The 26,831-nt window shown below is 34.9% G+C and overlaps 1 protein-coding gene across 18 annotated transcripts in view; it reads left to right on the forward strand.

The window, feature by feature from the left end:
* Positions 1 to 26,831, forward strand: part of KCNMA1 (potassium large conductance calcium-activated channel, subfamily M, alpha member 1) — a 502,219-nt gene that overhangs the window by 276,972 nt on the left and 198,416 nt on the right. For all 18 annotated transcript variants that reach the window (XM_009888636.1, XM_009888640.1, XM_009888635.1 and 15 more), the window contains exon 4: positions 26,008 to 26,101. In XM_009888636.1, the coding sequence (XP_009886938.1) occupies positions 26,008 to 26,101 (94 nt within the window). The remainder of the gene's footprint in view (positions 1 to 26,007; positions 26,102 to 26,831) is intronic.

Below are 26,831 nucleotides of genomic sequence, written 5' to 3' on the forward strand. Positions count from 1 at the left end.
AGAGAGCTTTGCAGCCAGTCTACCCCTTCCTCTCATCATTACTTGAAAACATTGGTGTGAGTAGGAAGGTGTCTGTGGTGCTTCTCTCATTTACTTGTGTTTGTCTTCTACCTCTTCTGACTCTAGATACATTATGCTCTCCCCAGCAACTTGGTTTGAGCAATGGGGAAAACAGCTTTCTGCTGAAGAGAACACAGAACTCACTTGAATGTTTCTCACTGTCTGCACTGCCATCTGAATACAGCTAGTAGTTATATGAAGTTCATAGGCAGCTACGTCTTAGTTCCCAGCAGGCACAAGGAAACTGGTACTCCAGCTGGGAATTTGTCAAACTGTTTGCTGGCTGAAGCAGACACATGTGAAGGGAAGGAAGCAAAGGGTGTGGGGATTGTGGCAATGAAAGTATATAGGATTTGGTGGTGTCCTTAGCACGTTTGTTATAAGTCTTTCTAAAGCTTTTTGTTCACTTACATGTCTGTTCTTGGAAATGATGGTCATGTTAAATTGAAGAGTCGCATAAGATAAAAGTCTACTTTATGTTTGGGCCTCTATAAGACTCGCTGTGACTATCAGCCAGCCTTATCTATTTGTAACTGGTAGAGCAATAATCGGAGAAAATAATTTAAGATTCATAGGAAATGTTTAAACTATCCAGAAAGGTGGTTCAAGCACATTTCCTCGTACTATCTCCAAAGGCAAATTAAAAAAAAAAAAAGGCATCTAAATGTTCAGATATTACAAGATTTAACATTGGTTTCAACAGTCTTGAGGTTTTTATTATCTTTATTAAGCACATCTGTAAGGGCCTTAAAGCTATCAGGACTTTTTTGTACAGCCTGATTTTTCTCTCCAGCTTCCTGCCACTCATTTCCCCTCCGAGGAGTCACATAGTCTAGCTTACAATGAAATAAATCTAACAGTCATTTGCAACACATGGATGACTCACAATATTGTGTCCCTTCACTCTATGAAGAAGGAACTCAAAGTGAAGAGAGACAGCTTAGAAACAGCCTAATCTTCATGTAAAGTTACTGCGACTGTAACAAATTGAGATGTTCCTTTGCATCATTTAGATGTCTCAAAGAAAGCAAAAAAAGCAAATGTGGGTGATGAAGTTTCCATATTAGTTTCTTTACCAGTGTCATATTCAGAAATGAGACACGGCTAATTTTTATCAGATTTTCTTATGCATATTAGGTTTCTGAGAAATTGACAGCCAGGTAAAAGTTGGAGTCAGCTTTTAGGTGCCCATTTCATACTGGGGATCAGCCTTTACATAATAAGTTCTAGGTTAAGACAGTGTGACAATGGCAGCAAAGTGCTGCAGCATCCTGACCTACTTCACTGATTCTCTTCTCGACTTTTTTTTTTTCCTTTTTGAAGTTGTATTGACTACAATTTGCCAGGATTGCTGTTGTCAAATCAGTTCCCAACTATAGAACCCAGTCAGCGTTCCTTTATTTATTGAAAACTAAGTATTGGGTGCAACAATAAAGATTTTAGCTCTATTGAGGAAGGAGGAAAACCTTTATTACTACTTTTAAAATTCAGGAAGTACATCAGACACAAATTCCTTATTGCAAGAAAAGTGATTAAGTGCCTTCCTCTTTTTAAGTCTTGATGGTAAGCTTAGATTTAATTCTAAATGAAAACACTACAGTCAGGCTTGTGGAATCAAGGACTAAAATAGAATGAGCTCTATTCTGCTGTTGAAGTACTCGTCATACAGAGAACTTTCATACACTTCTAAAGGGAAAAGCAAGTGCCACCTGAATATAGCACAGTATTACACGCAGTTTTTCACCCATACCTCAGTACAGAAAAGAACAGTTGGTCTGAACTCTAGGTAACAAAAGGGGAAAAGATAAGGCTTTTTCCCAGATCAAATGATTATATTTCTAGTTAGTTATATTATTACTGACATGAAAGTAGAAAATGCAGAGAACAGTGTCAATCTAATTTGTGCACCAGGGGTTGATGTAGGTCTGCCAGGTAAGCAGTCTAATTGTACAATTGTACAAGAGGTTTGTTGTGTGCAGTATTCTATCAAATGTGAAGCTTTCATGTTCCTGAGTACATTTATATTAGACAACTGTACATCTGCATTCTTTTTTTAAGCCTATCTTCCTTTTTTAATAAAAGGAAAGGTTCATGGTGTGAAATTTGTAGTATTTAAACAGATACATAGGTATCTGGAAGCTTTTTAGAAGGCTTGGGAGCATGTGATTTGAAATGTACGTCTGAGGATCTGCAACAGTGTTTTCTAACTTCCTGAACCATACGAGAAGATGAGATGCACACTCTCTAAAGCATGCCATTGACATCAGTGTTGATAGCAGTCTCCTCCACTGAAAAAGTAACTTCCGTTGAAGAGCGTGTTTAGTGCTTTATAGTTCTAAATAAACCAACACTCACAGAGCTGCGGGTATTATCTCCATTCTGTGGATGAATATGTTGGAGGTTGCAGATACTCACTCTGTAGGGGACACAAAAAGTGAATGGTGGGGAGCATAGGAGACTTAGTGGCTGGAGAAAATTCCTTAGAGTAACAGATCTAAAGGGCTTAATTGCTTTGGTCTACTGAGAAGAGGATTGATGTGAATATCTTGAAGCTGATGCCAGACAAACTCAAACGGAAAATAAGGTGTAAAATGTTACCAGTGTGGGTTGACTGCCCACTGAAATATTCTATTAGGAGAAAATGAGGACTTTTTGTCTCTGTTGGGAATGTTCATGTTGGGAATGATTGTTTTTTCCTGAAAGATGCACTTTATCAAAACATAATTATACTTCAGTTAAAATGTCAATACTTTACTCCCTTCAGGAGTAAGCTGGTGAAGCTCAGTGGCTTGTGGTGTACAAGTCATCCAGCTAAATTCATTAGGGTTTCTAGACTTATGTCCTATCAATGTTTATCTTGGGATCCTACTATCTTCTTGATGTGCCTGTGTAAAGAATAATGACAATCTGTATGTCATGGAAACACCTATAGAATAAGATATTGGAGATCCCTTCCCCTCTTAGGATAGAATATTGAAAGGGAGGAACTGTACGTAAGTGGAACATGTGCCGTCTAATTTTTTTTTTTTAACTCCACTAAAACTTAAAGGGGGAACACTTCCCATCCTGCCCTGCTCATTTGCATATCTAGGGTAACCTAGTAAGTGTAGAGTGAGGATCAAAATAATTATTTGTTTCTTGTTCTGATTTAGTTCTAAAATGCTTTTCCTCGTTTAGCCTCTCAAACGTCCATTATATGGCAAGTACATATCATGCAAGGGTAGTGTATAGGCAGGACTAAACTGGTCAGTGTTCTAATATAGCTCAAAGTTATTTCAATATGTATTTCAGGAAAAGAAATGACAATTTTTAATCATATGTAGAATTTTTATTTTTATTTTACATGCACTTACATACATGTCTTCAGATGAATCAAGTGTTTACTATTCACACATTTCTATTTTCTCAAATACTAATATCCATATTTATGATCTTATTAACATGTGTGAAATTTCCATACAAGTCAATCTTGATGAATTATATTTATCAATAAAAACTGCAACAGACTATCATACCACCTTTTATACACTTCCATCTGCCTCCTTACAAAGTAAAAGAAATAGAAATGAGGCAGATTAAGTTAGTGTGTACCTTCAGCTCCAGTTTTGAACTTTGTAAAGCAAATTGAAGAAATTAATAAGAGAAATCCCTAACAGAAAATACTGACTGTGAAAATTGTCAATCATCTTGATTAATAATCTCATAATGTTATATTAACATAATATCAAAATATCAATATCAAAAAAGGTAGTCCATTGGTACATATCCTAAATGGGTTTTTTTACAGTTTCTTACAGTAAATTGGAAGACAATGCAGGACTTAGAACATGGGTGATATATACTTCTATTATGTAATTTATAGGAATATAATGAACTTGAAATGAAGTTAATATAGAAAACTTTAGACATATTTTAAATAATTTTAAGTACCTCGTGCTCATTTATTCTCTTGCCAGCTACATTGGCTTTAATCATTATTCTGTGATTCGAAGTCTTTCATTTGTTTCTCTTAAAGTGAAGTTTATACCTGTCCCGGTACACTCACAATATGCAGTGAAAAAATGATGAGGCAGAAAAGGATTAGGTTTTTAAATATGCATGAACCTAAAGACAGAGACCCTTTTGCAGTGAAAAAAATACAGTAATTTCTTTCTTATGGAGTGTTTAGTCTTTTCTATTCATTCAAAATGAAAGTAGTGTAACACATTTGTATAAAAATCCAAAAATATTTTGATTCTTAATTACTGTACAGTATACACTTTAACATAACAATAATTGTTATGCTGCTCATTATAACTGCTCATGTTATCAGTAATAAAGGCATAAACAATTATGGCATATGGCCAGTCTATATCAAAGCAAAATCATTATGCCACTTTAGTAAATGAAGATGTTTTCATACTTTGCAGGTGCACAGATTATTTTAACTGTGCATGTATTTGAATATTTATCACTCTTCAGTTACTCATTTCCATAGTATTAAATTCTTAGACATTTTTAACTGCAGTGTTCCTTGATGCATATACAGAATAGTAATACTGGCATGAAAACTTTTCTCAGTTTTTCTCAAAAATTAATCAGAGGAGGGAGTTGAAGATACTTTAATTTACCTTTTTTGGTCCATAACTACATTAGTAATACTAATGCATTTTGGGAAAGGGAAGAAATACGTGTAAAACAAAAAAAAGGCTTGGATAGAGCTATTACAGCTTTTCCAAGTACATGAGACTGCAAATCTTGATACTTATGGAAACACAGAAGTTGTTCCATATGTATGTGTTTGTTTACTGGTATGGAACTGAAGCAGTGTCACACTCAATTGGGAACATGTTCTTTCCTTGTTTTTCCTAAGGCTATAATTCACCATCAAACTTAGTGTGAGTGTTAAAGCATGTCTGTCAGTGAAGTTGCAATAATTTATAACCTCCAATATATTACTGCCATTGTGTATGATAAATATAACCCATCTTATGGCCTCAGGGTTGCATGCAGGCTACTAGAAGAGGTTGAATGAAGTACAGAATATTGGTTCTGGTAGTCTGTGTTCCATCTAAACAAGCAGCAAGAAGGGAGGGAGGCCGCCCATGGACTTATAAGGCCAGTCTGATTACTTCTATTCAGCTAATGCCAAGATTTACAGTACTGATGGGTTGATGATTCTGTGGTTAATGAAGTTTGGAGATGATTTTCCTTAGTATTCAAATTGCAAATTCTTTCCAGAGTGTCTTCTGTGTCATGTGCCAAAGAGATAATAAAGGATAATAGAGAATTACTAATAGAGTCATAAATGAAAGAATTACAGTGCCATGAACTAAATGTAGGTGCATGGATTCTTTTGCTACACAAATAGAAAGGACTTTTAGTACTGCAGCATTAGGTGAAGATACAAAAAGCAGGCTTTACATATTTTCTCCTTGCTGAAGGTTTTTTTATTGCTTGTGACGATGTGATGAAATGATTCAAATGCTTGCATAAGTTTCTACAGCAGAAGTTAAAAGCCCATCAAATTGTAATAAACAAATAATTATCTATGGTAATTTTCAATGCTAATTTTTCAAAGTTTAGTATCTGGAAATAAGCATCTGAGTCCAATGCTTTGATGTCCTGATTTACAGAGGTACCAAGCACTGGTGCCGAATTTGGTGGGATATGAAGCTTCAGCCCACAGATCATACTGCTTTGGAGTCAAATGCCTAAACTTCACGTAAGAATGAAAATTTTAGTTTTCAACAGTTCTAGTAAAAAGCATTGTAAATACTTTAAATAGGGAAATTTTGTTTGGGGTTTTGTTGGCATATTTGTTTCTTAATAAAACTATTGTGAAGATGTTTTTCAATTAGCTGCAAATCCTCCCCAGCTCTTATTCAACTCAGAATTTTAGGTTTGTTAATCTGACACCTTTGTTAAAAAATATCCTTTGGCAGTGTCATCATGAAAATTGTTCTCCCACGCAGATTTTCATAAAGCTGCTTTACTTGTAGACCAGTAGGTCTAGGATTTTGCAACAGTGATAGGATGGTGGGTGTGCTAATATGCTAATCAATAATACTGTGCAAACGTTTGTCATACATGGTTTGTAACTTAAAGTCTGTGATAAGCGCCTTACGTTAGAAAGAATAATTGAGGATCCAACTGTTCCATAAAGCAGAATCCTGATAAATCTTCTATCATAGTAGTCCATTTGGTGGCTAATGATCATTGCAATATGCTTTTTTAGATAAGCAGGTACTGAATAGAAACATTCTTTACAGCCACCATCAAAGATAGTTTACTAAGTGTGTATTTTGGTTATTACTGCATTATCTACTACTTCACTACACTTGCTTTCCCCAGAAGTCCTGGGACATTACTCTTCCTAGTTCTCCAATAGGTTTGACTCAGTTTCTTCCTGTTTTTGTCGAGACAAGCCCTTTGGGATTAAAGTTGTTTTGAATATTCTAGTAATAGTCTTTATGGTATTCCCAGTCACCAATGTAGAACCCTACTAAATCACATTCTAATACAAACTCTTGTTATTGCTGTGAATAAGTTGTAGCTTACAATTCTCGTCTGTTCTTTTTCCTAAGCTTCCCTAAGCCCTTGACTAGAAAGAATTTGGAGGCTCAGCCATTGGGTTCTTATGTCATTTGCTGCGTCCTTCCCTCCCCCTTGGTATCTCTAAGCTTCCAGGTTATATCAGTGCTCTACCTCGCCAAGCATGTTTCTGCAGATATACTCCTTCAAGAGGATGTACAATGACTTTACTTATTTTTTAATTTCTCTTTTACAATGTCGACTTAGAGAAAATTATTCATCTTCTATTTTTTCTGTACCGTCTTTCATAAATTAAAAATTGAACACCTGTGCAGTGGTTGTGCATCTTATCCCAAACACACATTCTGCAGATCCAGAGGTTTCTGCCCTTGCTTTAACTTAACAGCTGGTAATATTTGTTGTGCTAATTCACTTACATGGAAACACTGATGCAAGTGTTACAAATTGGGAGTTAGAGTTTTTTTCCGATTTTTAGTACAAGGCAAAACACAGTGTATTTTTGCCTCCAGTTTCACTTGGCAACAAGAGCAGGAGTGAGGCTAAGTATTGAGTGCAGGGAAGCAAGATAGAGTTGTCCTGAGGAAGCAAAGGTGAACGGTCTGCCCTTTCATCGCAGAGACCAATGCTCTTGACCACATGTAACTCATTTCAGTAGATCAGAGACAACTGCAGTTTCCTGGTCAGAAGGCAGCTAGGTCTTGCCTGCTCTTTCTGTCTGTCTTTAATTAACCTGCATGTCAATCCTTTCACCTTCTACAGATCGGAGGAGAAGCAAGCCCTGTCAGAAATAAGTACAAAAGGGTATAGAAGCATATTACAGAGAAAATCCTGGGCAGACAGCGACAAACTGTGGAGTGGTCCTTAAAACGGTGGTTATAGGAAGAATTGGAGAAATTTGTTTTATTATTTTGGGGGTTTTTTCTTTGTGTGAGAGAGACCGGCTGGGAACAGAGTGAGTTCTGGAAAAGCAATGTAATGGGCTTGATGGAGGTGGGGGAAGGAGGTGAGATAAACAGCTATGGCAATCAGGACAGGCTGGCGTTAGTCTGCCGTTGTACATGAAGAGATGACTACTAAGTACACTCACTGAGAACTGTTTAGCACGGTATCTCAAGGCTTTTCTCAAGGCACTGTTAGTTCATGGGAAAGGAAGCTTTTTCTCTAGACCAGCTCGCTGTCATAAACATGAATGCCTGACGTGAATTGAATAAGCTTGGCTGCCTAGGGAAAATTTGAAACTCCAATGCATTTGATTTTGTAGCTAAAATGCTGTGGCAATGTAATTGTTCAAATCACCATGGTTTAATGGTTATTAATCCAGTCACCCTGTAGTTCCAGTGACTTGCTTATGGCCATCTTCAGTCAAGTAATTCAGAAGGGTTACTGAAAATTATTAACTCAGCTACCTGGTTAAGTGAAACCAAGCCCAAAGACTTAAAGGGGTCATACAGAGAGTAACAGTTATGTTAGCACAAAGTTTTGCAGAATATTTCTCATATCACTCTTATTTACTGATTTGACTTCACATTTTTGTAATGCGATATTTATTACATGAAACACGTGTCATCAAGGCTTCCTAGGTGTCTTATTCTCATTTTTTTGCAATTATTATCTTCAGTATACATGGTGCTTCAAAGTTAAGTAACTAATTATGCATTTCCACTTGAATCAGCCTCTTTGTTTTCACACTTGTTTTCTTTTTAATTTTATTGTGTTTGCCATCACTTTTCTATCTGGAGAGGCAGAGATTAGATTGTTCTCAGTAGTCTTTTTAGTGCATGATCTGTGATGTGAAATTTCTACATCTGTTAGTTCATATCTGCTCTTTTGTCATTTTCCTTCTTTGCCAGCTTCTGTCTAGTGTATATAATTGCAACTAATTCCTCTGGCTGTAGTGTTAAATATTAGTTCCTATATTGTTGAAGGATAACTTATTTTCTTAATTTCATACTCTGATTTCCACAGCCTCAGAACTGAATGACAGATATAGAATAGATAGACATAGAATTCTATAACATATAGAGATAATTAGAATTCTATAATACAGAATTTTATTCTGATATTGCATAATATCAGAATAAAAATTAAATCTTCATATTTTGGAAAAGCAACTGTGGAGTAGGTCTCTAATTTTAAATTATGTTAATTTTTTTTTAGTCTTTTTAGCTTTCCATTAAACAATTAAAACCATTTGATGTAATTTTATAGATTCTAATTGAAGAGTAAGCATCTTTTCTGTATTTTGGAACACAGAGATAACAGATAGTGACTCCCTTTGCTGGCTGCTTATTTTCCAAAGCAAAAACTCCTGTGACAATGATGTTTACAATCATTTTATTTCTATTCTACCAAGTTGATATAATGTAAATGCAATAATAGTTGTTGATGGGTGTTTTTTATGTTAAGGGTACAGGTTGCTTATTGCACCATTGTTGCAAATCTTCATTTTAATTGTCAGGCTTAAGTGCTTCCACCATAGGGAAAATAGATTATCCATAGTCTGCTATTTTTTCTAACATCATTTTATGAGTAAGCTAATTGAATACTAGTGAAATATCAATGAAATTGTCTCTTGGCTATTTTTCGTAGCAATTTATATGTTTTATTAAAAGTATAGCTGATTTTTGTCGAATTCCTTCTTGAAGCGATATGTACCACCTTACATAGTAAATATTTGAGTCTCATTGTTATAAATCTTTAATTTTAAATGGGGTGACATTTAATGTTTTGTCTTTGTTCTTTTTTAGGTTGGGAAATAAGGATGAATGTTTAATTATGTCTTTATTGTACCTTTGAGTTGTGAGTTCACTTTTAACAGCATATCTGACTAAGAAAAAGGAACTGAATTTGTGAAATGTCAATATAATGTGCATAGAAAAAGGCAATGTATAGAAAAATATTGATACGTTCATATACATTTCCTAGAGCACGGAATATGGAATAAATTAAATTTTTCAAAATCACTCAGGAGCTTCGATCATGATATTTCTTGAAAATATCAACCTTTATTTTTATCAAACTGAAGTAAAAAAATTGCAACAGCTTGCTAATGCAGTGTTCTTTTTAGATTCTGGGAGCTTAGAGGTACTGAATTTAAGTGAAGGCCAGGACATCAACGTATTAGGAAGTGCCCTCTGAAGTCAGAGGGAAAAATTCTTGCTGGTGTAAACATTTTCCTCAATACAGACAAGAGCAATAAGGATAATGAAGATTAAAGCTTGTTATAATTATTGATACTAATAATAATCAGGCTTTTCTGTATTTGTAAGAGCTATGAAGCATTGAAACAATATATCTAGAGATTTGAAATCTGTGTTCATGCAAGTATTCAGAACAGACTCTGGATACAGCTGAGCTTTCTTTACTGAATGTGTTGGATCAGTTAATTTTATGATATTATTACCAGTTGAAGATTTTGATGGTATTTTTGGTCACTATTTATGCAAGGCTCTGTCCAGTGTGCTTAACTCTGTATGTGAATAATCTAGCTAATCCATGTAGTATATAAGCAGAAATATTTACAATGGTGAGACTGTAGTTTGACCCATCTGATTTCTTTGCTGTGCAGCACAGTATGCTTAGCAGAAAACAGAAAGCTAGAGTCAGATGCCCTGTTTTGCCAGACTAAACTTTGCCAGTAGTTGATTTATTAAAAGGAATTTCTTATTCAAGAATTGGAAAGAACTGAATGCCTGAGCAAACTATCCCAGCAATTTAGTTAAATTCAATAGCTGTGGTCGTTTAATTTCAACACTACAGCATCCTTCATAGTGATTAGAATTTGTAATTTGTAACAGACTTGTATGAACTACATAAAGTGTTTTATGGCTTTTGGCTGTACCAAAAGGGAGAAACTTCTGCCATTTTAGCTTGTAAGGAAATGAATGAGTTTGATAGCTTCTCTCTAGCTGAAGCAGAGAAACTCTTCTAGCGTGAGGTTGGTTCGTAGCAACAGTCTGAAAACAGAAGACTGAATCTACTCTTGAACCTACTAATTTAATCTCTCAAGACTAGCTGGTTTTATAGCAAAAATCACTGTTTGCAGGACAATAAACTGTTGTGAAGATGTATGGTAAACTGTAATTTAACGTGATCTTCAGAGATCCTTACATTTGTAGCTTCTATCATCCTCTGCTGCATTAGTAGCAGATACCAAGGATATGATTCTTCTAATTTTGTTTTTATGTTGTTATGTTCATATTCAGAGTGATGAGATTGTAGAATTAAGATCAGCTCTGTGTTCTGTCTGTGTCTCTAGGACTTTTCTATCGTGACTAGGTGAAAAAATACCTATTATTTTTATAAAGAATAAATATAAGGAATGTTTTTAATCTTTTGCTAAATCGATGTTTGTCAAGTAAGGAAAGATGGCTTATTTCCCACAGCAATGGGAAAGTATACGTACATACATAATAATGTATCATTTATCTTGTGATATATACATATGTGTTATAGTGCATACTGTGTATGCCGTAATTCCTATTACTGACTGTATGGTCTGTAGTTGGATGGTACACTTCAGAAGTCTGCAAATTCAGTTTCTAAATTTTTGGGCTTCTCATCTGCTTGCCTTAAACAAGGTTGCTGGCTTTGTCAGCAATGCTTAAATCTATCTTGCCTCAGTAACGTTTTTCCTATTTGATAACATGATTTGCATGCACAGTGCAATAGTTTGTAAGTGCATACCTGTACACCCAAGAAAATGTTCACATCTTTAATATACAATTAATGAAACATCTTACTAGCCTTGTTCAATAGCACATAGTGGCCAAAAGTGGTATGAGTCATGACTGTAAGTTTGTTCTGTCCCTGTGAAAAGGATGGAAGTGTTGGGCTGGAAAATGAATATGGATTTCACTATTTAAGAAGAGTACAATTGGAGGTTTTATATGTGGAATATATAATTTTTTTAACCTGTCAAATTCAAAAGGTGCTGACAGGCTTTTCTGCATATCTGAGCAATTTCAAGAGGCCAGAAAATTATTTCTACTGTCAGTTAAGCTGATTTTATTTTGATCTAAATTTCTGTGGCAACTTCCTAAATAAAAAGATTAACATTTCCAACAGTTATCAGCGAATAAAAATGGAGTACCAAAAGCAATTGTTCTGCAACTGGAACAGCAATAGATTATATAAAAAAACTTTATACAGTAAGTAAAATTTTAGTTTTCTTGATAACACTGTTTTTGGTGTTCCCTGAATTGCTGCTCTGCATAATTAGTTGATATATATGGAAACTGCGATAAAAACAGAGTGACCACCTACAATTAAGGGTAATTAAGAAAAAATGCTCAAAACCAGCATAACTATTGAAAAAAATGGAACAAATATTTTTGTAATGGAACACACATAATATATTCTAGTGTTACAGAATCATACTTTTTTCATCACAGGATAGGATCTCTTAGGTGAGTGTTGCATTAAAATAAATTACCTGGCAACTGTTTCTTTCTGAGCTTACTGGAATCAGGCTATGAAGTACTGGGCCTAATGTACATGCTTTAAAACAGGCTAGGTGGTTATTCAGGTCTCATTTTTACATTCCGAGCAACTGAAGGTGAGTAAGGTAAAGGCAATTCAGAATTACCACTATTTCTGAAAAAAAAAATAAACAACCTGCTTTATTCAGCAGAAAGATGTCTTTTACTAGAAAAGCAGCAGGAGGTGGCTGAATAAATCGCTCATATCATTGCATTCCTTATGCCACCCATATTCATTCAGTCCAATACATTATGCATTCAAATCAATGGAAGTTGTGTCATTTAGATCCTGTGCACTGCATTGAAAAATACACCTCTACATATCTGTGTGTGTATTATCTTGTTAGTCATCAGTTACTGAAGACTATGGACGTCTTGAAATTACCCTGTCTCTCATTATTTCATCCATTGGTTTTTGCAAAATACATTGAAAATTCAGGTTTGCTTTGAAAGCGCAAATGAGATTATTTTTAATGAAATGACAAAATGCTTAATAAAAAGGACCAATTGGATTTCAGAATTGTTACTGTAATTTATAATTCCTCCTCCCCCTTCTTCTTTCTCATCCTTTTTGTCCTCTACAAGCATCTTTTTCCCCCAGAGTAATGCTGGTGCTATGTACAGTGTTTTGTTTACAGTAGTATAAACATTTTCAGCCTGTGACTTCATTGCTGAAATAACTCACCTCTTTCATATCAACTCTTACCTAGGAGCCGTACAGCAGACTCATTGATGTAGGTTTTTTTCTGCATGGCAGCCCAGGCCAAGCTGTGGTTTCATTGCATGATGCAACTTCACCTTTTTTGGTTGTCTATGGGTTTAATTATAATCTATTCTTGTATTGCCTGTGCATGCCAAAGTGCTTACCATAATCGTGTATACACTGAATGCGGTCTAAGCATTAAGTGCATGAACTGGAATTAAAAGAACCCATAAAATTAGAAAGTTTGAGCAAATGTAAATTATGCTTATCAATATCTTTAGTTAAGCTTTTATAGAATGAGTAGGACTTTTTATGTATCAGGTCTCTATATATATATATGTAAAATTTCCAGCATATTACAGTAGTTTGACTAGACAGACAATTGCAGGGTGGTCAAGATGTGGGAAAGCAAGAGCGAACTAACTATTCTGTTGTGACAAAGGCTCAATGATGCCAGTAGCGTTCAGAAAGATAAACCTTCCCTGCTGTCAACTTTAGCAGCAGGTGACAGTGAAAAGAGGTAAGATTATACATAATCACCTGTTAAAAGTCGAAATTTGGGAAGAATTTTGAAGTGCAACAATGGTTTTTTGATAATATTAAATGCCTGCAAAATAATTTAAAATGTATTGATTTACAAAACACCACTAAAATGAATTTTCATATGAAGAATTGTAACACTGCTCTTAAGTTTTTTACAAATGACGTTGTGACCATCCTAAGCAACCTGTTATTCATATGTTCTTAAATGTAGTCAAATAAATCTTTCATCAGCACAGTAGATGATGTGATTTGATGCTAATCCTATTGTTTCCTGATAAAATGATGAAATAGCACTTTGGAAAGTGACTTGAAACATTGTGTCTGAACACAATTTTGTAGTGCTGTCAATCAGCACAAATGTTGGGTGTATGTGTTCAGAGGTTACATTTTGTGCTTTTTTGGGGGTCAAAATTAATTTGCAGACTACAGATTAATAATCAACTTGGAGAAAAAACATTATTTATCCCATACATTTAACTTTGAGGGCCTTTAATATAAAATGTGATGATGTTTGAAAAATGGTAATTGTGAACAATTACCATTGTTAAAGCCAAAATAACCTCTTAGCGTGTGATTTTAAGCAGGTAACTGATGACATGCAATATATCCAAAACAATAAAAAAGAGAAGTAATTTCCACAGCTGTTGTCATGCCACCCGTGTACTGAAACTGTGCTGCCCTGAGAACATTTATTATTTAGGTTTACTTAGGATTTTTATTTCTTTTATGTTATTCCTCTATTCCGAATAATGACAGTTAGGTGTTTTTTTTTTCCTTATGAAGGAAAATTCTTTTAGGACTGTAAAACTGATCAGACGTGTATCTATACAACAACATGAAGTTCTTCCTCCTGAAATTGGTGCAAAATGTATTATTACACCAGTCCTTTTGACCTTGCAGTAGCTCAGTGTGTAAGCCTAACTACACATCTGTTTTCCCATGCACAGCAGCCAGGATAAAAAGGTGTTGGATGATACAGTGCATGTTTGCAAGCTATGTTGAGATGTGTTAGGAAAAAAGGGCCACTATATATTAGTTTTTAACATCATTATGATCCTCTTTTTACATTGATGTAAAGTAGTTTTAGATCAGGCTTGTGATAAATGATTTGAGCAACTGCTACAGGTGTTGGCAATACCTTATTCCCTTTGTTAATGGAGATAAAGTGACTGCTAAAAAAGAAAGACCTAGTGTCATTAATCTGCCTAAAAAGGGCTTTGCCTTTCCCATTTAGAAAAGCCACTGTGATTCAGACTGTCACTCAGGCTCCAGCCTCATTTTCTTGTCTAAAAAGTTGAACTAGGAAAGAGTTTAACTATTTTTTTTTAATTTCTTCTATGTTTGTTTAAAGTGTTGCTATTCTTTTGCAAAGTAAATGTGGCTATTCAGCGAGTCTTTCATAGAATCAGCATTTTGCCTTAAGAATATGGTAATTTGTTCTTAAGACAGTCCTGGTAAATAATCAGATCCCATAGCTGGAATAGCTGTGATATGAAAATTTCGAAGTTGGAAAATTTACTAGATTTACAGTTATACGCATATGGAAACTAAGTCACAGTGGAGGAGTGTATGGGTAGAGAAACTGTGTATGTGTTTTACTTTAAAAAAATATGTGCAATAAAGACTCTCCAGGAGTCCAGGGGAAGGAAAAGAGAAACTGATAGAAAGGACTGTCATACGTGTTTGCAAATTCTGGGAGTGAATGTTACCTGGATTATTCCTGCAGTTGGCTTAAAGCAGAGGAATTTAAATCAGTGTACTGTGATGCCTAAGATATATTAAAAGATCTCAGATAGTTGCTCTCGGCAGTTGAAAGGTTTTTTACTTCAATTCCCCTGTCCATTCTTCCAGGTAAAGTGGAACAAGTATACAAATACAGGCTTCCCAATGATAATTTGCAAGGATACTAGATGTGTAATAGTTTAGATAGGAGTAGTTGAGTTGCATGACCTATGGCACCCTAAAGGTATTTTAAGTATTAAATGACTAAGGTGCTTAAAAGGACCCTTGTGCTGATGGGATAGATAAGGCTAAAAGGTTCTCTCATGATGAATGAGAGAGAAAATCTGCAATTAGGAAAGTTTGGGACTAATATATTTTCTAGTTTTATGCAGATTTTTTGAAGGAATGTACATGATTCATGTTTACAGTTATGCCTTTGTTTGAAATATGAAACAACATATCCTGTCTGGTGTAACTGTGTATTAGGACTGCTTTTAGAATTACCATTAATACAATATGGATAGCTTTTTATGGATAATAATAGATTTGGGTGCGTGCACCAAAAAGCATGACCAAAAAAGCTGATCCAGTAACGTAATGTCAAGTTTCTACTGCTTTACAGTACTTCTGCCTTTCATTGCTCAATTACATTATTCACTGACATTGAAGTCAAATAATATACTTTAGGTTCAAGTTTACTACTACTCAGTGAAAACTAGCTGGTAGCCAGATATTTTCATTAAAGTACCACAGGAAGGAATTCCAGAAAAGGTAGTCAGATGAATGAACTGGAAATATTTTAACACTTCAATTTGTCTAGTGTTCTTGTAATTTTCAGTTAGGATAGCTGAACTTAGACTATATTTCATAGGACAAGATTAGGGTTTTTTTTAATTACAGTATGCAAGCAACCAAGAATAATATGGAAAGAATACTCAAAATCATCTGGAGGAATCTGTTACGCATATCAAGCAGAAAATCAGAACTTAGTTTTATGATGATATACAAAAGAAAAATGATTAGTTATCTTAATTTGGAGTCGGATAGGATAGGTAAAGGATATCCTCATTTTCAAAGATTGTATGTGTTTTTTCAAAGAGTGCAATCAGATGAGGGAGACTTTTAAAAGCTGGACAACAGTATCAGCAGAATAGAAGGATAATAAAAGGCACTGAGATGGAGGAGTAGCTGGAGCTGGAAACCGATGATGATGATGGGCTGTTGAAAACTGAGTTTGCAGAAAGTGGATAGCAAATGTGAAAAAGACTTTTGAGTAATTTTAAAAGACAGCAGCTGCAAAATTGAATCATATAATACAGAGTAAGAAGAAATCTCAGGAAGTCACTCTTCCTTCTGCTGCAAAGTAAGAGTGGCTATACATAAATTTATTCGAACAGACACTTATCTAAGAGACCAATGTTTTGTAGGCCCTCTACTACAGAAGGAGGAAATTTTAGAAATATCACATGTAGATCATTCTATTGACATATGCAAATGTAAGGACTGTAAATGATCCGTATATCCCAGGCTGAAAAGTGCTTCCCACTGTTTTAAAAATCTGAGATTAACCTTTCTTCCTAAAGAACCTATTCCAGTGTTTAACTATATGTTAATTGAAAAAGTTTTATGCATCATCTGATGTGTTTGCATTTTGATGTCAACAATTATTTTCTGTTCTCTGGAGTAAATAGCTATGACAACTTATTATCCTTGATACGCTTTGATAAAGAATATTAAAAAACATAAAATGATTGTTAAATTATAGAAAATGGTCTTATTATGAAGTAGAAACATGCAAGATTGTCAACTTTAGTAAATACAGTATGCAGTTTAACAACTCTACAATGCAGTCAGCATACTAGATATAACTGAAGTGGCTTATTAAATGTTGTCAAAAAAGTTAATAATATAATGTTAATTGAAACAGTATACTGGTGTTTTTTCTCTTTACTATGTTAGTGGTATCACATAGAAACCTTTGATTAAAAATGTGTTCCCTGGCATTGTTGCTCTATTGTCCTCTTAGAATTGGCTTGTCATCAGGGAGATCTTTTTGTCAAGGTAATGTAATAGTATTTGCAGCTGCCAGTGTTCTCAGCTTATGGTAAGCAATTAACAAATCTAATGCAAAATAAAATAATATACTCTTCCTACTTACCTATGTGGTTCTCAGCAAACCTTTTCAAATGCATTTATCTTAGGTAGGATAAAGATGTTAATAGTGTGTTTTGCAAGCAAGTGCATGCTCTGTCTTCCATACCCTACTGAAAGAACTTAGAGTTATGGAGATTGACTCTGGGCCACTTACTTTTGACTGTTTTAGCACTGTTTCTGGTTGTTTAGCTGGTCTGCAGGAATCTTCCTTCAGCTTTTTTTTGTGAAAGTCAGTGATTAGAGAAGACATACGCTGCAGGCAGTAGTGAATGTAAATACACCCTGATGAAATTAAGAAATGTGCCGTTTTCAGAGTGAGCAATTTTAATAAGCGTATTTTCTGTATATCCCAGCAATTCAATATAAAAAATGTAAATAAAAGTTTCTTGTTATCACACTTTTATACAATTTTGTGTTTGAGCTAAGGAAGATAAGAATTTCATTTTGCTTGAGTTCTGTGTTGGTTGACTTATGTTTTACTAGAGCAGTCTATGAAGATGCACGATATACTTTAAATTCATGGAAAACTTGAAAAAGAAAGATGGAAACTGACAACATTATACTGAATCTTACCAAGTTGTATTAGTTCATTTAGGTAAAATAAGTGCTAGCAATGTTACTTGACTCTGTCAATTGGTGTATTGTCAATCGCAAATACCTCTGTAAAATTCAGTAGAGTTATGCCAGGCAAAATCCTGTGATTCTGAGATGGGCATCAGGAAAGTATACTTTCATTATGCAGTTGTACCAACTTAATTTGGCTCTTAACTTCATACATGGATGTGACAGAAATTAAAATTAAGAGCCTCTCCGTCTCACTGCAAGTCCTTTTCTGTCTCTGTTTGTAAACTGAATTAATTTTGTATTAAAAACTGTCAAGTCACAGCATTTAAGTATATATTTACATGTAAAACAGGTTAACATTCAAAGGAAAAAACCCCACACTTTTATGCCCCAGTTTATATCACATGATCCAGAAAAGTGAAAAGAATCATAAAGAAAAACATGTATCTGGCTCTGATTCTTAGAAAAATCTTCACTAAATGATGCTGTTATACCAATTTATTACTGATTGATCTGGTTTTGTTACTGCTTATTTCTTCTGATAGCGGATTTTTTTTTTTGAAGGAGGAGGATAAGGAAACCTGTTAATTTTACCCCAAATTGTCTAAAAGCTTCTCAAGGTTCCCCAGCGTGCTAGGGAGATAATATAGAACTACTTAGTTGTAGAAAGCATCTGCAGAACAGATGAGTCATGATGCATTTTTTAATAAGGTTAGAAATAGAAGGGTAATATTCTAATGCCAGCTTACGATCTGTCGGACTTTAAAGAATAACAGAAGATGTTGTGGTAGAAATTAGGAAAGGGAAATAAGGACAGGCATTTGCATTGTTCCTCCGTTTTTCTGAAAAGCAGTTCCCTCGAGGAGCTTGCAGTTTATAAGGTGTAGGTTAAGCAATAGTCTAAGAAATCTTGGAAGATAGCTTTATTTCACATTATTTGGAAGTTCATCTTTTATTTTGATCAGATTTATATTTTGCTTATTTACTTTAAAATTGAACAAAGAGGATACTGATTATTGATGTAATTCAAAGAGGCTCAGTGTGTATGAGCCTAAGGTCAGCAATGCATTTACAAAAAGAATACGAAAAAGAAAGATGCCTATCAAAGTGAAGAAGTGAGGCCACTCCACGTGTAGACAAGGCAGGAATGGAGACGGAAACAAAACCAGTAAAAGAGTGATCCAAAATTGCGTTGTATTGGATGCTGAAGTTGAAAAGTTTTCGTGACTGGAAAGACAAATATGGTTTAATTTTTTAAGCAAAGGCGAGTCAGAATAGAGAATTAAAAAAAGGTATTTGGCAAAGTCCCAAGGACTTATGCAGGAATATTTATCTGAAGCTTTTTGAAGGAAGAGGATGGTAAAGTAATAGGCATTATGGAGTCCAGACAGGAGGAAGGTACAATAAATAAAGTTGAGTGACATAACCAAGCATGCTCAACATCTTAGCTATGAGTATAAAAAAGAAGCTCCAGGATTTGACACTGAAACGTGTTGGGAGGAGAAAGTTCCTTGGGTGTGTACGTGTGTGTGCAGAGGAGAAGCAGTTAGCTAAGGATTTAGAGGTGGGAGGTTGACAGGTCAAAAAAGATTTAAATGTATCATTATCAATGACAAGAGAAGAAGATACAGGAAACGGTCACAGCATCATCCTTGGCTATCAGGTCGTAACTATCTGCAAAATTCAGTGAGAAAGGGATTATTCCTCCTTCAGTCATTAGTTCCAGGTACACAAAACCTCTTAGAAAAGATCTTTAACTAGGGTCATATCAATCCCATAGTGTTTTATGAATCCTGAGGCTTAGGGCTGTGATGGCAGATTATTTCTGCTGTGGGCAAAGTGGGTCTTCCCCTTGCCTTCATGGAAGCATTGTTCTGGTCCAGCTGGCTGTTCTTCCTCTTTGGGAAGGAAACCGGCTTAACTCTTCCTGCCTATCCTGCAGTGCTAACTGAAAATGCTAGTAGCAAAACTTCACCAGTGGCAGACCACATCATGACAAGTGAGAGTGAAGTAATTTAGAAGACATTTGCCATCAAAAAATTGATGAGCTTATTGATGTTATGACTCAAAGAACAGCCTTTTAAATTTGAGTAATTTACCACGGCATCTTGCATTTAGAAGATAAGTACACACACTGCAAGAAAATACTTTTTGTTTTCTTACTGTGGGACTAATGGTTAGTAAATGAAAGCCCTTTGAAGTGAGAAAAAAAATTGTTATGCTCTCTATCACTCTGTGAGATGTTGGACACCTTTGATTCTTATTTAGTCTTACTGATTTATTTGAATTATGGTATTTGTTTCACTAGGTTGACACCTGATAGGCATCTGTGTTTATAATTTTGCTATATGTTCATGCCTGTTTCAGTAACAAAGATTTTAACTGCTTATTCCCTTCTGAGCAGTACAACTAAACCATAGTTAAAGAAACAGAAAGTGTTCTGCATTGGATGAACATTGCTTTTACTAAATGATACATCTAGCTTTTCCCTTAGTTTTACTTCAGTGCTACATCACTGAAACACAGTTAAAAAGCCTAACCATACCCCCCCCTTTTTTTTTGCTGTACTGTTAAAAATATGTATTAAAGGAGTAAAAATGGACACTGTCATGACGTCATATCAAATTTGTGCTGAACTTTTTTTTTACTCTAAAATTCATAAAATTGAGTTTGTTTTATAAATAAATTTGAGGGAATTCAGTATTACAGAGGAGCTTCCAGTAAAACAAAATAGTTTGGAAAAAAAAAAAAAGACCACTATAGACACTTTCATGAACAAAGTAGACTTACATGCCCAAATTAATACATATTAATTGCATTCAAATACAATTTGAAAGTGAGAAGTGAATGGAATGTCTTCAAATGATGAGATACTGAGGATCTTCTAAATATTGAGTGGTCTCTTTCATGTATTCATTTGTGTTGATTATATTTTAGCAGCCTCTACTAGTATTTCTGTACATAATTATAATTTGATTTTCAAATTCATTGTCATCAATGGACATTCCTTCCGATAGGAACTGCACATTTTCCTGTTTATTCATATAATGTATTATTGTGCAATCTAAAAACTGTCATGAGCAAAAAAAATTAAAAACTTAATTTATTGTAGTATCAGGTAGATGTATTTCTTTCTCAGGCAGGTTTGTAACTTTTTTTTTATTTAGTTTCAGCTTTTTCAAATTTACATTTTCTTTAATATTAAGAATTAAAATAGATTTTATCTAATTTAAATAATACTTTTCCTCCACCATTCAGAAGACAAATTTGGTTCCAAAAATTAAAATTGTAAATTAGGATAATTTTCTGAATTTTTAAAAGTTTCAATAACTTCTTAAAGTTCCAAAGATGTAGCAGCTGTGGTGCAATATTAATATCAGTACTTTCCTGAAGTTACAATAGAAGTAATCTTCTTTTGCGGTGGTTTATGGATGTTTTACCTAGAACTTATCTTCAAAACTCTCGGCAAAATCTTACTAGATTAACATGTTTTGAGATTACCCTTTAGCATTTTTGATTATTATTATGCATAGATAAAAATTGGCATCCCTCTTAGTCTTTGTACGCCTTGTCATTAAAAAGGAAGAAAAAAAAAAGAAGGTGAAAAACATGAGGAGTGGACTTGACATGACATGTGCCTAAAATGCAGGAGTCCACTTCCTCACACAGAAAGAATAGAGAACTGTAAATTGCATGTTGGATAGTTATTTCAAGTACCGAATTGGGTGTGCACAACCTTTCCCATTACTGTGGGGAACATTTTATATAAAATCAGGCAGATAGATGTCACTGCGATTGCAAAGCTGGCCTACAGTCTGAATGAACACAGAATTTCTTCCCCTTGCTTCTGTGCGGTCATAATGACAGTGATTGCACTGTGACATAGACTGATATATCGTGCCAAGGCTTTGATCTGAAGTTGGAAATGGGCTTTACAGCTCCTATCAAGAGATGAAATGATACAGGAAAAAACACTCAAGATATTTTCAACTCTGTTGCAACTGCAAATCCTGGAAATATTCTATGAATGCTTCTTCTGTGGGAAGTTTCATATTAATATACTCACAGAAACAAAGGATTTCAGAATACATACTAATTTTTGCCCTCTCCCACTCGTTCTATGACTATTCAAAGAATAATCCCAGTAGAACCGTTTCAAATACATTAGAAGTATTTCAAATGAACCAGAAATAAGTGAGAATAAGAAATAAATGAAATAAACTTGTGTTTTAACCCAGCCAGCAGCTAGGACCATGCAACCGCTAGTGCAGTTCCCCCCCTTCTCCCTGAGAAGGTAGGGAGGAGAGAGAGAAAAGGAGAGGGGGAAGAGAAAGGAAGAAAAAGAATTGTGGCTTGAGATAAAGACAATAATGACAAAAGTCACTCTCACTACCTGGTGAATTGGTACCTTCCTGAGCAGTGATCGTGGTTTTTCACCCATTAGCCATCCGATTGTTCTATCTGTGCTCCTTCTGAGCTTCTATGGGAAGTGGAAAAGAGTCCTTGGAAAGTATAAACATCTCCTAGCAACAACAAAAACAATATGCATCATTTACATAACTTTCACAGCAATCACTAGAAAGACTCTTTCCCAGCTGAAACCAGGACACTTGTGAAAAAGGTGGTTTTTTAAACAGCAGTAAATTTTTTTGAATTGAAGTGGCAGAGGTTTGTTCACTTGTACAGTTGTGGTAAAAGTGTCATGTAAAATGTTGGCTTCAGTGTCAATTGTGAAAAAGGTTTAAGGATGCTGGGAACACTTTGTCAAAATTTTGCCCCATCTGTGTAAAGTTAAACTGGAATAATTTTGTTACTTGTCTTGTAGTCACTCCTGCTTACTAAACTAGTTTATGCCTATGATACCTGTATAACTGGGCTTTATAACTACTAGCATTGCTATAAAGGTGCTGTAATGATAAACAGAAGAAGTAAATAGAGGTAACGTGAAACTGAAATGAATAGCAGTGCTTAAAGAGCAGGAGAGGAAGGAAGAGAATTAACAGTGTAGTCCATGCCTGAAAAAAATCAAATAAGGTTCTGGCTTTACTACGATTAGGCATACTAAGCCCACTGTTGTTTCTCTAGATGTGATTTTTATATTAAATTGTAGCACAGAGTACACAGTTGCAGCAAATGATAGCTTGATATAAGTGTTGACCTGAAGAAAACTGTCAGTCTCTCAAATCTTGCTTGTGTAGCTCAGACATCGCTTGTAGCATTTAGTTTATTACATAAAAAGATGGCAGGGCAAAGGGGAATTTTAGTCCTTGATAGATTATCAGCAGGATATCCCTATGGTTAAGTAAAATAAAATCGGTGCTATGAGTTTTTCTTTTCAAAACACAAGAAGTCATGGCTACAGTGGATTTTTTTCAATTTTGTGTAGCAAATTAAAGATGCTCTTTCAAAGTGCACATAAATATTGCATTTAGAGTTACACAATTATGTGATTTTTATCCGTTTACCTTAAATCGTTCCTTTCATTGCTAATATAATGTTACTACATTGATTTTAAGTATGGTTTCTCCTGGTCTTTAGCAGTATAAATGCATGAAACCACACTTGCAATGGACCATGCTTACACAGAAAAGTCTGTTGCTTCCTTCAAAGGTGAAACATTTGCTGTTCTAATGAGGTGAAATCCCATAGGACAAGCCATCTGATTTTAGTTTGAAACAGGGAACATATTATTAGTCCTGGACCACCCCAGCACACTACTGTCTGGATCTCTGAGAAATACAGCACTTCTGATTTTTGGAAACTTGATGCAAAGAGGCACGTCAACATGGCTTCCTTTCTGCATCCGGCTGAATCGTGCAATGATAAAGATTAGTGGCCGTATTCTTCTCTTAGCTCAAATGTGAGCTACAGATGAAAACAAAAAATCCAAACTGAAGAATATTACCAAAATTTAATTTGGAAAATTTAAGATCTTGTATAATCTATCCTGTGAGTATAAATAAAAACTCCCTTAGCCTTAGTGACATGCCTTTCCAACAAAATCATCGTTTAAAATAAAAAGGAAAGGACGTTGTGTTTGTCTTTGAGATTGATAACTTAGAAACTGAGAGATGATCTCTGAAATGAAGGATGTTTCAGGGATATGACTAGCAGAAAAAAGTACCTTTGGTATTAAGTAAACAAAAGTCCCAAATCAGGATTGTGGTCCCCTGTGCTAAGTGTTTTGCAAACAAGATGAAGATGTATTATGCATTAGCTAATTTGTCAGATCTTGTAGGTTTTGTAAAGCACAGTGGTACAAAAATACCACTGTTAGCTGTGACCTTAGCTGACCTTATCTAACAGTCATGACAAGTACCAAATAACTGTGGAAAGGAAGATAATGAAGCTCTCTATCCTCGTTATAAACCTGTGCAATTCCATTAGCTTCAGTGAATTTCTGCAGCTTTTACAGAAACCTAACCTGGAATTAAGGGTCCAGGCCTCTGTGTTGATGCAGGGTTGTTCATTCTGCTTCTGCAGTACTTCCTTGATTTCTGTTGATAGGGTGCAGAGTGACTCAGTGTGTAGCCTACCTTATTTTGACAAATCCTTCGCTCTCAATAATGCCATACAGAAAATGATCCTGTTGGGTTCTCAGATTACATCCACTCTTTTTGTCGCTAAAGCTGTGTTTGTAAAGTATATGGTGCTGTCTTCTGTCCTATATGCATTTGGCTTCTCTTTCCTTCTGCTGCCTGCTTTTGTAAATCAATTTTATTTGAAATACAATAGAAATGCTTCGTAACTTCAATGTCTTTGCAAATAGTTTTTTTAAAAAAAATATTTTAAAATAATTTCCTATAACAGTGAAGCTTCTAAAATATAAAGCTGTTGTACATCAAGGAGAATTTTGCTGTATACATTCATGCATCTAAAGACAGGAGAGGGCATGCTGTATTTAACTTGTTTGACCTGTAATGTATACAAGGAATGGAAAATTTGGCTGCATGTGTAATGACCTGGTAGCCCAGGTAATTTCCTTTATGCCTTAAATTAGGTAACTGACATTCATAACGCCTAGAATCTTGCTTGTTGAGCAGTCTAGCATTATATTTGCCGAGCTACCGCTATACTAACTGGTATTACATTCACATTCAGTGATTTATTTGACATGGGAAGCCAAATAATTTCTTCTTTCCTTAAAGGATGTTTTCTAGGGTTCCAAATGATCTACATTGTAGTTTTCCGCTTTATTACAGTTGTGATGAATACATGATCATTAGCAATATATGCGTGTATATACATGTATATATGGTGGGACATTAGGTATATATAGTGTATATACATCAACATATATTGGGACATGACTTTCATCTTGGTCTGTGACTTCAACATTGTTCCGTGGCTTCACCAACCTCGTTTGGAAATCTCACAAATAAATCACTAATCATATTTGTAGCAGTTATCTCCGTTCTTAGATAAAAGTACATCTAAAAGTACCAGTTTGTATAGAGTAAGCTTTGGACCTGTCCCACTGTTTAAATAAAGCATAATATAATAAGCTAGAATTTGCAATGGCTGCTTGACACACACAAAGGTATTTTAATTAACCTGCATGCAGAAATTAACCCTTAGAGTACTGCTTCAAATTCCTCAATTTATTTTGTTATTTAATTTTACCAGTGGGCTATGCTGCTTTTCTACTCAGCTCATAGTACTGTACATAAAGTACATTAAATAGCCATACACAAAAAAAGAAGTGAGAAAAAGGAAAAAAAAAAAAAAAGGCAAAACTAACTACTTATAAACAAGGGATTCTACAAGACTAAGTACTCCAGGTTGCTAATGGGTAATGTATTCCTAAGCAACTACTTTTTTTTTTTTTAAGGTTTTTTATTTTGACATCAATTAAAAAGACGTAATATTTCACTGTAGCTGTGTCCTTGTTAGGTTTGTTCCTAAAGTATCATAGGTATGTCTCTTATAGAAAGAAGTCAGTTCTTTAAGGGTTAATGTGGGGTTAAGGAATCCTGAGAGACTCTCCTGCTTGTCCTTTCTTAAAGGTATCTGCATGTTAATTCTCAGATATTATCTGAACAGGTGAATATAAAGACTGTATGAATGACTAACTGAATGAATGAAATAATTAATTTGAAATGCTTGCTTGTATCTTGTAAATGACTGGAAAACAGATATGTGATTTCTGAATCAAGGTCTTTAATGAAAGGCATAAAAACCTCACCAGAGTAGAAACTCGTATACTGACAATTTACTCCGATTTTTTTTTTTTTTTCTTTCAAATAGCCCAATAGAATCCTGCCAGAATTTCTACAAAGATTTCACATTACAGATCGACATGGCTTTCAATGTGTTCTTCCTACTCTACTTCGGCTTGCGTGTAAGTAGTATGTCTCTGATAGCATGAGTCAGGGAGGCAATGTAACTCTTGGGTAAGGAGAGTCTTTGAACACAGCCTGATTTTACAGTGGCTGGACAACGTTAAGATAATTTCTAAAATGCATGAGCAAAGTATTTGATTGAGAACATTTAGGTAATAATAATAAGCATCTAAGATCACTAAGGAGACTGATAGCTTGTAAGCTTTTGTAGACGTCCACCAGGCCTGCAATATAGGTTAACTTTTTGACATTGCGAACTTTCAAGAACCCTTTTTTTTAGAAGTATCCAAATGCTTTGTAAATTTTGTGCTAGTAATAAGGTTGTATGTTCATATCAAGAGAATTAAAATTACTTATTGGCCACTCCTACTTACTCAAAGCTGTAACTTAGGCTACGTTATCAAGAAGCAGAGCACAATAAGAAGGAATATACTGAGAGTTGATGCTATATGTTTCATATCCATACTGTGTGTTTTTTGGAAGGGAGAGAGATTACTGTGAAGTCCTTTCTGGTCCTGTTGGCTGAACGTACTTTAGCAGTTACAGTATGTGAGATACACTGCTAGAACACCTTTTTCAGTTTTAGTTTCAACCAAAACAAATCTTTGTGTTATCCAAAACTGCTTTGTCATGCAAACTGAAGTATGGTAAGTGGGGATGATAAAGTTTTGCTTCAGATTAGTAATCCTTATCTAAGTTAAAAAGCAAATATGGTGTAACTTCAGTTCT

The sequence above is a fragment of the Charadrius vociferus genome, unplaced genomic scaffold (assembly GCF_000708025.1).
Source record: "Charadrius vociferus isolate BGI_N301 unplaced genomic scaffold, ASM70802v2 scaffold187, whole genome shotgun sequence".
Classification (NCBI taxonomy): Eukaryota; Metazoa; Chordata; class Aves; order Charadriiformes; family Charadriidae; genus Charadrius; species Charadrius vociferus.